Source organism: Ambystoma mexicanum, chromosome 2p (genome assembly GCF_040938575.1).
Source record: "Ambystoma mexicanum isolate Mex_15411 chromosome 2p, UKY_AmexF1_1, whole genome shotgun sequence".
NCBI classification, from domain to species: domain Eukaryota; kingdom Metazoa; phylum Chordata; class Amphibia; order Caudata; family Ambystomatidae; genus Ambystoma; species Ambystoma mexicanum.
The window spans coordinates 288064724-288077059 of record NC_090923.1 but is presented as its reverse complement, the minus strand read 5'-3'; the positions used below and the strand labels follow the sequence as shown (position 1 = coordinate 288077059).

General features: G+C 45.3%; 1 protein-coding gene across 1 annotated transcript in view; it reads right to left on the bottom strand.

Moving 5' to 3' along the window:
• Window positions 1-11989, bottom strand: part of FBXW12 (F-box and WD repeat domain containing 12) — a 549693-nt gene extending 537704 nt beyond the window's left edge. Inside the window, exon 1 of the mRNA XM_069643567.1 lies at window positions 11736-11989. Coding sequence (XP_069499668.1) covers window positions 11736-11849 — 114 coding nt within the window. The 5' untranslated portion in view covers window positions 11850-11989. The remainder of the gene's footprint in view (window positions 1-11735) is intronic.
• Window positions 11990-12336: the final 347 nt, after the last annotated feature.

Here is a 12336-nt window from a genome sequence, read left to right as displayed (position 1 = left end):
GCTGCAAACTAAAATGCAGTTATTTGAAAATGGTGCCCATGCACATAACTTACAACCGAACGCAAATACAACAATGATGGTATTCAATATAGGCAAGAAATGAAATCAATATAGATGGAAATTGAACAATGTCTATTTAACATCCTCAGTGGAGACGATATAGCTAGGATACTTTGTCACAAATGCAGCCTCAATTAGTCTATGGTATGAAAGACAAACTCAAAGCTTGACCTCTTCTCAGCCAAATGAAGGTAATATTTGGCAAGTATTGTAAATTCTCTCTCTACCCCCTGCTCGAGTTTCTGAATTTGAAAGTAGAGCCTGTGATTCTATATACTCTTGATATGTGTGTCCATGATTTGAGTACACAACTTGATATCCTGCAGGGAAGATTAATGAAAACAGCATTGCGCATTTCCTTTGAAATTCCGAACTGCATTGTGCAACATGAATTTCGATCGGTGTCTCTCTCACGTAGAAGTAAATGGCGCTCATTCTCAAATTATGCAAAAAGGTTAGACCTGCCCAAGAACTCCTTATATCAGGATTATAAAAATATAATTTTAACTGATTGTACCAAATCAGTAATGAAGTACCATATGAAAATGCAACTTCCATTGAAAGAACTTGGAGTCCAACCTGAAGACCTATGCCTTAGACCTGCATACGTAAAGAAAACATTATTTGAGCGGGATTGGATATGCACGGTGGAGGCAATCTCTGGCTATTCGGGCTATAGAGAATATGCAAAATGTACTAAAAAAAGGGAGACTGAGGGTATGTATATTGCAATGTTTCATGTCATATGGCGCGGAGTCATTATATACGGTTCAAACTGAATCAATTTCCAACAAGGGAAAGGACAAAATACTGTGGAAATTAACTGTGTGAAAACGTTGAGACAAAGTGTCATTTTCCATTATGTAATGAACCAGTCGAAACTCTAAAGCATCTAATTCTTGAATGTGGACATTTTAAAGATGAAAGAACCAAATACTGATGAAGTTTGTAAATGTTCATTTTGAGAATGCAACTGAATTTCTCTGGAATAGGATGAATGGTAGATTTAAGCCTTTAATCTTTGCATTGGTTAGACAATTAACAATGGTCAACCTTGAATTAGGCTTGTTTAGTTGAAAGAGGGATAAGGAATTGTAAGCAGTATTACATGGTAACATATGAAATATGTATAAATTATGAAAGCCATACTGTATGAAATGTGATGATCAAAATTTTATTTTTCATTTAAACATATGTTAAAGTAATGATTGCACATCTGCATAGAAGGTTTTTAGATTAGATTTGTTGTTTATGAAATATTTTATGTATATGTTTTACATTTTGTAAAGGCTTTTTGTAAGCCACATACAATATTAAAAAAAAAATTTTAAAAAACAAATGTTGGAGAAAATCTCGAGTGAGAGCTTGGCTGTTGATCTTGTTTTTTCCCCCAGCTTTACATTGCTAATAAAGCTGAGATGCCCTGCATTCTGTATACCTCAATCCACTTTGTGTTGGTCTCTTTTATTGGCAAATACCAGATAGAGAGCTGTGTTGGTTCTGGGCCACTGTTTCAGAAAGGTGGTATGTGCAGACGGTGTCTCGTGAGGGTCTGCGATGGAAGCGGTCTTGCGAGACTTGAAATCGCATGCGGGCGGGGAGAAGAAATAAAAGCATGAAACAGCATATCTTCATCCGGAGCGGCAGCAGCCTCCTGGTACTCCTCCTGTAGGAGACATTTCATAAGGACATTATGAACATTTAAGAGCGCTCACCTAAATACAGTTATGAACATTTGAGCAGTGAAGTAACTGCTACTTACGTAGTTCTTCTGCCAGATCATTAAACCTATTGTAGCAGACGCTGTGTGCAGAGTCTGTATTCCACAACAGGGAGTTTTGTAGTAAAATATATTTTTTACTGTACCAAGACGAGTAAAAAATCTGCTTGAAACTTGGTGGGCCTTTTTTGGTCTACGATTCTCCAAAAGAAGATGAGAACCATCCAAATATCACAATGGATTCTGGAAAGATAACGAAAAAGACCAGTATAGAGAAGACATGGGAGAGTTGAATCAAAAGACCCCGAGATCACACGATACTATGTCTCAAGACAAACAAGCATAGTATTCAACAGAAATACATATACATGTATCTCCTCCTTTTTTAATACCCTGTGGATAGAGAAATAAAAGAAAACATGTTTTTTTTTATCTATGAAGCAGTTTTAAAGAAATCCCAAGTACTTCACAAGAGGGCGAACCCAGAACAAAAACCCTGATAAAAATACCCCCTACAGAATAGGCCAGCCTGAGTCTTCTAATATGTGAACATAAAGGGTATACTCAGGTATGAGACCCTCCCTCTGTCTTTTCGGTGTAAAGTTGACTTGTCAGGGGACACTATGCCATGACACAAAATCAGGGGCTGCAGTCCCTAGTCTGTTTTATTGGTACTGCTCGTCTGACTGCCCATTGACACCTCAAAGACACTCCAACTGTCCTATGGTGCGCGAGTGCTGTCATGTCAGGTGACAGCCGTGTCATCAAAGGAATAAATAGTGAGATTGCCCTCACCCGAGGACAGACGCTCCCAGAATCAGCCGCCATGGCTCCTGTCATTATTTTAAGGCTCTGCACCCTGAGGACCTTTTACCAACTGTCAGTGAAGGTGCCAGGGCCTGGCGTGCCAGAGCACGCCACTGTCAGTGCCTGCCTCGCGGTGTGCATTTACCAGTTGGATTTGTCTCTGACATTCCCGACGAAGTTCCGCTGAGAGCGGGCAAATCGCCCCAGAGTCCCCGGTGCGCACTACAGGGGGATAGGAAAGAGGACAGTGTCAGGTCAGAGCTCTTCTGACAACTATCGGTCCTCCAGCAAGTTCCCACCCGGTGCTGGTGTGCGCGCTCAGAGAACAAAAAATAATGAATAAGGAAGTTATTTGAGCACCATTTCTTCCCTCTTCAAGAGAAGCCCTTTGTATTCCTCAACAATGGCAAGCAGCCCCAGGAAGGGGTGCTTGTGCTGCCAGACAAACAGGATACCAGCACAGCCACAGGTCATGAGGGTGGCCTGTTCAATCCAAGGTGAGAGACTTGATAAGTCCATTCAGCATCTTCAGACTAGCGCCCAGGCTGCTTGTGTGGCCAAACCAGGGGACCTTGCAGCAAAGTTTGCTTGCCATGTTACCATCCAGGGCGGTCCCACAGGGTTGGGGACATGCCGCAAGAATGGGTGACACATACACGAATACGATTTGGATGTGTCTGGTCTGCAAGAACTCCACTGTCTGCATCCATAGTGTACAGGGGAAGAGGGCCTAGGATACCACAGGGTGCCACCAGAGGGGTCTCAGGTAGCCCAGTGCCTGAATTTGACATCTCGGGAGCACCAACAACACAGGAACCTGATGGGATATGTGCGTTGAAAGACTCGAGATGTTTTTTGACACCGCCAAAGAGACGGATGAGAAAGTCATGAAACCCATGTTGCTGTTTTACACTGGCAGCGAGGTGCATCATATATTCAAAATGCTGAGATCCCATGATAACTCAGATGATGCCGCAAAAGAGGCCCTCCGGGAATACTTTAGACCGCTGGTGAACAGTGATGATGAAAGATTTCACCTGCGTCAGGCCCACCAAGAGCCTACTAAGTCATTAGATGCATATCACGCACACCTGCGACGGTTGGCCATGTTGTGCCGTCTAAAAGATGAAACGGATGAAATAAGGGCACAAATAATCCAGCATTGCTCATCAGCGGCGCTACGATCTTACGCGTTCTCAATGTTACTGGGCCTAGTAAGATCGTTGTTTTTGTTCTCCCTTGTTCCCCTCCCTTGCCCTGTCACACTCTGAAAGACTTGTGTACAAGTGCAATACAAATAAAATATCAATATCAATACGACGGCAGACCCTGAAGGAACCAGAGATTCCTCTGCAGAGGATACTGGAGTTGGGCCGGACGCAGGAACTTTCAGCTTCCAGTGCGACGCAAATGAAGGAGGCATGCAAGGGTGGTAGGCCAGAGTTGGTGCAGGCTGTCTCGAAGAGGGGATCGTCAAGAGCCAGAGGAAGGTTCTGCAAGCGAGGTCTGGTCCGACAAAGCTATCAACCGAGCGCCAATAGCCCTGTGATGCCTACGGGGCACGTTGCCTCATGATCAAGCCTGCTTGGCGGGAGGAGCTACGGGTGGCAAACTCAACATTATACCACAGTATGTGCAGAGCTCCCCGACATGCGCAATCATCATGCCCGCCCGCCCGCCCTGATGCCAAGTCCAAGATATCGGCAGGTTGTGGCAATGGACGAAGGCTAAAGGTCAAGTCGCTTGACCCTGTAAAGGCTGGAAGGCGCAGGTGACATTGAGGATGTATTCTTTGTGTCAGCCATTTGCCTAGGTGGCCCAGGACCCCAGAGAAAGCCACGATGCTCCGTCTCCATCATAGACACAGACATTTCCATTCATGTGGACACAGGGCGTCAGTAAACGTCATGACGGCAACACAGTTCTGGAAACTCTGCCCAGCCCAGAGACTGCGGATCTCCAAGATTCGCATCTTCGCTTATGGAGGTGCTTCGCCCCTGACCCTGGAGGGCACTTTCACGACCACTGTGCCCAATGAGGAGGTCGCACAAACGTGACATATTATGTCACCCCAGTGGCCAAGGACACACTACTAAGTAGCTCGACAGCAGGAACGACCTGGTGCTGGTACATTTCACCTTCCAGGTGTATCGCAATGATATAGATGGCCCGTTAACCAAGTTCAAGGGCCTATTTGAAGGTGTGGGCTGCATCAAGGATCAGGAAGTCTGGCTGCACATGGACAGGTCAGTCCAGTGTGCGGTACATTGACCTACTCAACAGAATTTCCATCCAGGATCAAGCTGCACTTCAGCAGTCAACAGCAAAATGGTTGCGCTATCTCCTTGGAGCACCATTGCATCAAAACTGCGTTTTGCAGCTACAAAAGAATTGCTGACCCATCTTGCCAAACACCTATTGGGCGAGTTGGAACATGGAGCACAACGAGAAAGGTGTCAGTGTGTGTTCTTGTGTGCATCAAATTGAAAAGCAGCGCTGCTCTGCTGCTTGCTTCCCATTGAAAAGGGAATATTTTACATGAAAAAGGATGCTGTCCTGACACTATTTTCATCTGTTCATAATCACACTCGATTATCAGCGAGTCCCTGCCATGCCCACCCATATCCAGATTGTGCTCCAGCAGAAGAGAGCCTTATCCCTGAATGACAGGCCATGTCAGTCCAAATCTGAGAAATCAAAAGCTTACTTTCAGTCGCACAGGAAAACGCTGGACTTTTGAGTTACAAAATGTCAAAAAACAATGCTGCAAAAGAGACCCTGGCTCTCTGGGCCTATGTCAATTTTAGTGGATCTGTGTTTTAAACAGATTGCTGCAAAATCGAAACTGCCTGGGGCTTCAGAAAAATGTGGGAAATTCAGATGGCACCTTTTGAAAGGAACATGCCAGCAGGCTTCATTATGTGTTTAAATGTACTTTTGCAAATAAGAAAAATACCTGTTTTAAAAGAGTATGTTGGATAAGGCCCTGTCCTGGCCTAGCAATGCAAAGGGGTTTTTGCTGGGAAACACATATGGGATGTTTTATTCAACAGGCTCGCTTCTGATGCAAAACAAAATAAAATAAAGAAATAATGGCATTGGCTACACTGGGGAAATCTGCCCAAACAGGTTTTTCTGCCATGGCTCAAGGGACATTTGGCTGACAACAGGAGTGGCCTTACCCCCAAAAGAAGGAGCCACAATAGATTCTAGGACACATGCATGTTAATTGCTACCTTTGGAAAACTTTGAATGGGCAAGACGGCCGCATATCACAGGCTCATCAGACTTGTCTGTGCTCCAGGCTGAGACAATAGATTCTGGGACACCTACCTGTGAAGTGGGGTAGTGGCAATAAACATTCAATCAAACTGGGAAACCCCCTTGGCCACCCTGGACTGAATTGACAGTTGGTGGTAGCTGAGAAAAACAAATGGGCCGAGTTGAAGAAAAAAGGCCAGCCACATTTGGCTCAAGATACTATTTGATTAATAAACTTTTAAGACTGTTCATTCTATAACCGGACAGTTCAGAAATGTAAGAGTTGTACAGTTTAAGTGTGATTTCCGTGGCTTTCAAACAATATAGTGAGGCTGTCCATAGCATGTATGGGACACAAATGCCAGAAGAATGTGAATCATGTGGAAAGGACATATGATGGAACGTTAAAAATTAATGGAAAGATGCCTTATGATAATCTATACACATGTCTAAAGTTGTAGAATTTTAGGTCGAATATTTCTCATTAAAAATCGTGAAAAATTATTAAACAGGCGAAACAAAGTCCTACAAACGTGAGAATTTGACTGCCATGCTCTGCGTAAAATATGTTATCTGGCTGTAATTAGTTAAGATGCCACAATTGTAAAAATTTGCCATTTATGTCAAAACTGAGTTTTGGCAAAATTAACTGTGGGAGGTTCTGGACATAGTAAACCCACATTATAAAGCTGATGTCATGTCTCTAAAATACCAACCAGCTGACAGGAAGGCAATAACAATCACCCCTGTCCAATCCAGTTGTTAGAGGCGTGCCTAGTTTAAGCCTGCCCACCATGTAATCCTATAATGTCACCATGCCTCTGCAAGATTCCAGACCCCACTGCCAGAAAAGGGATAGTAGACCCAGGCCTTCCTACCCAGGCAGAACCTCCCTTCAGCACTAAAAACCCATAACAAAATCCCACTAACTTCAGGGAGAAAGGGGAAAGGTGGCTGAGCCCGCTTTGGGATTCTCCAGTGCCGCCTGCTTACCCGCTGTATCCAGCTTAGGCGTAGCTGTGCCTTGACCAGATCTTTGCTCAGCTATCTTGGTGAGCAGAACCTTTGGAGTACAGAATTCAGTTGGCTGTCCCAAATTACTAACTCCAGAGCTGATTGTATTTCCCCATCCCATAACAACACATAGCATACCCCATCTTGACCCCTTTGTCTGTGCCTTATTTTCTAAGTAATCCTATCCATACCCTGATAACTTGTCTAAACTGTTCTAATTCTCTGTGCACCCTGACCTTGTTTTTCTAGTTTTAGCGCCATTCTTTCATTCACCCCATCTTGTAACTCCTTAGCAATATTTTGATTAAATTAATGAATTTTCCGTAAAGAAAAGGGGTACACTGCATGAAGGGTTACAACTGCTGCGTAACTTTCATATTCACGGATGGCGTTCCTCTTCACCAGCCATTAAATCTCGTGCAAGTAAAACTTTTCCTTTCCTTCCAAACCAATTTTCTTATAGTTGCTAGTGATATGACATCCCTGAGACCGTGATAAAACATATGTACATCATTATTTAATTAAACATATAATTATTTGTTAAAATTCGAGTGCCATTTCAAAGGGTTTTAAATCCTTTTTGCCTCTTATTTTGTGAGGGAAGGTCGGATTTGCTGCCACATATCCGTGACTACCTGCTGCTTCTTTCTATCCACTCAGCATTAGATTAATTGTAGGTTGAGGGATCATTGCAGGGGGAAATCGTAACTCTGGTGCCATTTATCCTAATTGAAAACGTGCTCCTATTCATTTGTGCTTTGGATATGTTCTTGTAGAAGGTTACCCAGGTGTATTTCAGTGGTTTTCATTGTAATTATCACCCCATTGGTGATTGAGTGCTGCCCAATATAAAAATGGTGTGCTTTTCTTTGAAATGAAAATAAATATTGTGTTACCACCCACCGGCCTGGTTCATGGTCTATTATGACCCATGGTATCTTTAAAAGGGGGTGTGAGATGGGTCGGATATCGGCTCAATTCGAATTTGCAGAAATTAAAGAATAAGCATTCTAATCGTGTGCTACATCTAAGGCTGAGAGCGAAGTTCCTGGTCCGGTGTGTGACGCCCGGTTAGAATCCTTCACAACAGCTGACTGCTCTCCGACACAGGTGGATACCGCTCCACCTATGGAAAAGGGTGGAAAAGGAGATCTTCAAGCTGGAGAGCGCAGGAATCATCGACAGAGTGGAGGGGCCAAAGCCGTGGGTGTCGCCAATAGAAGCGGCTATCAAACCAAAGGGCCCGGAGGAGGTGCACATTTGTGTAGACATGAGGCTGTCCAATAAGGCTACCCGCAGGGAAAGGTACCCCACACCCACACTGGATGACATTCTGGCAGATCTGCGTGGGGCCAAGCTGGATCTGAAGGCAAGGTACCATCAAATTCCCCTGCAGGTTGACTCCAGAGCAATAACATTCTCATCTCATGTCAGCATCTTTCGGTACAACCGCCCGAGTTTCGGCGTGTCATCTGCAGCAGAAGTGTTCCAGCACAACATCAAGGGTGTGCTGGCAGGGCTCCAGAGGGTCCTCAACGTGAGCGACAATGTGTTGAGCTATTCCAGTCACCCCGAGAACACATGACCAGGTTCAGAGCGGTGCTAGAAAGTCTCTCTCAACAGTGACCGACCCTAAACAAAAGGAAGTGTCAGTTCATGGAGTCCAACATGGATTTCTTTGGGTTTGTGTTCCACACGGGGGCTGTCGCAGGACCCCAAGAAAGTGGAGGACATTAAATAAGCACCAGCGGCAACATCCCAGTCGGAGGTCTACAGCTTCGTCAGCATGGTGAACATTTGCAGGACGTTCATCCCCAGTCTGACACCGTCACAGAGCCCCTACACCCGTTAACAAAGAAGGACTAAGACTGGCAGTGGGGGTAGGCCACAGGTCAGACCACGTTTTGGGGCATTTAGGACCTGCGTAGAAATGTGGATTAATCCTTATATCTGAAATGCCTTTGCCTAGTAAAATGTGCAGGTGAGACAGATCATGACTATTGAAGAGTCAGTGCGTACACATTAATTGTAGTAAAAAATGATGAGAGGGATGACATAGACACAGACTGTCTTTTAATTGTTTTTATAGGGATCATGGCTCACCCTACCGAAAGGGACAGGACATAGAGAGGTTTATGTCCTTTTCGTCCTGAAGAAGGTTGCTACATTGAGGGACCAGAACAGAGGTCCAAAGACAACCGAAACACGTGTAGACGTTCAAATTCTGTGGGATGAAATTCTGCACAGATTGGTTTATTGAGCAACAGATCTAAACAAATTAAGCAGTTATATAGTGAAATAGCAGCTTCTAACTAAAAGGGTTAGAGACAGAGGGTATGATTGTGAATGAATGGTAGTTGACTAGAATGGTGAGTGTTGGTGTCTTGTAACCAGCCCTGGAATTAGTACAGGATATTGGGAATTAATGCAAAAATGTATTTTTATGTTTTTTTTAAATGCTTTTGTTTTAATTAAATAAGTGATAAGTATTGTTGGTCGGTATTTATAAAAAGACTACACAGAAAAATTAGGAATCACCTGTATCTTCCACTGGTCCATTGTGTATGATACTCTGGGGGTGCAAGCACTTCCACATTTACATTTATGGCCACACGTTCACTGACCACAAGCCCCTGGTGCTGATTTTCAGATCACACTTGAGAGATGGCTCCTTCAACTACATAAGTATGGAGTGATGCTGGTGTTCAAGGCAGGTGTCAACGATCCGGCAGATAATCTGTCTCGCCATCCTAGGCCGCAGGAATCATCCGAGTGTTCCGGTACTGATGAACCCGAAGAGTTGGCGGCAATGATGACCCAGGCAGCCATGCCCTGCTCCATGTCGGTGGCCGGCATAGCAAAACGGCAAGACGCCGGGATACAGGAGCCGATAGAGCAGCTGTGCACATGCCAGTGCAAAGGTTTCCTTGGCATGACCGAGCAAAAAACGCCAGAGGCCCAGGCCTATTTCCAAGGGCACTGGAGGGTGAGGAATGAACGATTTGCCCAGAGCAAGTTGTCCTGCGAGGCACTCAAATTGTGATTCCGATTACACTACAGGAGTTAGTGCTGAACATCAAGGAGCCACCAAAACAACAGCGCGACTCGGGGGGGGAAAAAGTATTGTTCCCTGATCTCAAACAGAAAGTGGAGAATGTTATCAGCATGTGCACGTGGTGTCAGGCGGTGAGGCCACTGGCGAAGGGCCCTCCGATTGCATCACCAGAAAAAAGGCATCTGCCCGTGGAAAGCACTCAGCCTGGACTTCGGCACCATCCACCAGTCACAGCACTTTTTGGTGGTGCTGGATATGTTTTCACGTTTCCCAATGGTGCAATTCGTAGACTCCACAGCGGCCAGTGCCAACATTCCAGTTCTAAAAGACATGTTTGCAGCCTTTAGGCTCCTATAGTCGTGCATCAGCGCCTAACGCCCTGCTAACCAAGGGCCAATGGGGATGTCGAACGCTTCATGCGGACCCTCAACAAGACTTTTTGCATTGCTTTGGATAGGGGGCAACCGCTGGAGCACGCGCTCATGGATTTTCTATTGGCATACCGCACTACACCCCACTCTACCACTGGAGTGTCAAAGGCAGAGGCCCTTTTTGACAGGAAAGTAAAATCAACCATCCCGTAGCATGAATCTCAGCAGTGTTGGATCACGCGATAGTCCACGAGAGGCACGAGCGCTACATTGTCAAAGACTCTGCTTGAAGGGGGTTGGTGGAGCACCCGCTGGAGGTGATACATCGATTACTGGGCAGGACAAAGAACCCCACCCACAAGCTATGTTTGCCCCATGATCCAGTCCCATTGACTGTAGCTGCCCGTCAGGGGACGATGATCACCGCGACCCGAGAATGGGAGTCACCAGGAACAGCAGCTTGTTCTGATGCCTTTGAGATGCCCCGGCTGGGGCAGACCCAATAAGCAATGACAATGTCACCCCACATGGCAGCGAAGATCTGTTTTGCCATGGTGAGGAGACTACACCCCCAGACAAGGTCACCCAGGAGCGAGAGAACAGCCCCGGATCGCCAAAGCGCCTGGCCAGATATCCTCACCAAGCAGACAGGCAGCCAGCCCCCTGAGAGGCTGAGGGACTACTTCCTGGAGTGAGGTCTGGTGCTCCGCAAGTAATGAATGTGATGTGGTCCCAGTATGTTGGGTTGTGTTGTTTTGTTGGCTAAATAGTTATGATGGTTGGATGGGAGGTTATGGAGCGGACTTGTCACCATGTCAGGTGACGGCCACGTCACCAAAATAATAAATTGGGAGGTCCGCCCTCACCCGAAGACAGACGCTCCCAGAAACAGCCGCCACGACGCCCGTCACTATTGCAAGTCTCTGCGCCCCACTGGCCTTGTAACAAACTAGCCCCACTCAGACTTACGTGCGTTTAAGGCAAGGTGCAGTTGAATATGCATCAAGAACTACTAACTTACCAATCCAACCATGCCTAGCAACACAGCCAAAGAAATGCCCTGCTGGAAGTTACAAAAAAAATATGCAATTTGTATTAAAAACATCAATTTTTGTGCACTCCCCGTCACGGACCCAGTCTCTGAAGATAGCCTCTCTTATAGCATTTGCGCGTTAGCCGTTCTCCCCAGTTACAGTCTAGTAACGCCCCTGGTCTAATGTGCGCCATCTGCATGCAGTCCGTAACTTTCAGTCAAAATCTTCTGCACGCTGGTACTTGTACTTTTTTCAAACAGAAGTACAGTTTTGCATACAACTCCCACCATGCAAAGGGCTATTACCTTAAAAAAAAAAAAATCTTATGTTTGTCTTTAGTATCCGCCCGGCCACACCCAAACTCGTAACTAACCGTACACACGTTCTACGTCGCCCTTAACAGCCAGATTTACCTTGCACACTGTGGCTGAAACAAGCAGCTGTTCCGCGTTCAGATAGGAGAAAATGCAGACCAGGCAGTCCAGGGTCAGCTCGGCCATTTCAGCATCACTTTCGCTTGCGTGCATTGTACACAGAATACTGCACAAGGAGCGAAGGGGCGTGTTCGAGCTCGGCTGTCACAAACTCTGTCAGGCACCACTCAAAATGCTCTGCCTGCACGCTTCCGGGGTCCTGACTGCAGTGCTTCCTGCCGCCGCGGGACTCCACCTACAGCAGCTCGGAAGGGCCAAGATACGTTTGATATTTGTAAAGAGAAAAGCCATTCGTTTTGTTTCTGGCTTTTCCGCCATACATATAAACAAGTAGTAACAATATAGCGCTTTTAAAACAAAATAACAAAAATAGAGCCTCCAACTTCCGGAATTTAAAGGGATTTTTCACGATTAACATTACTGTTTTTTTTACGCAATATATCAACTTAAATCAAAATAAAGATGTCACATCTTAATTACATCGATTAACATTTTTGTAAAACGATGAAAAATGTTAGCATTGGCTGGCATCTTGCATAAATACATAAACAGAGTCCGTTTTAGTCTCGAGTTTTCCATG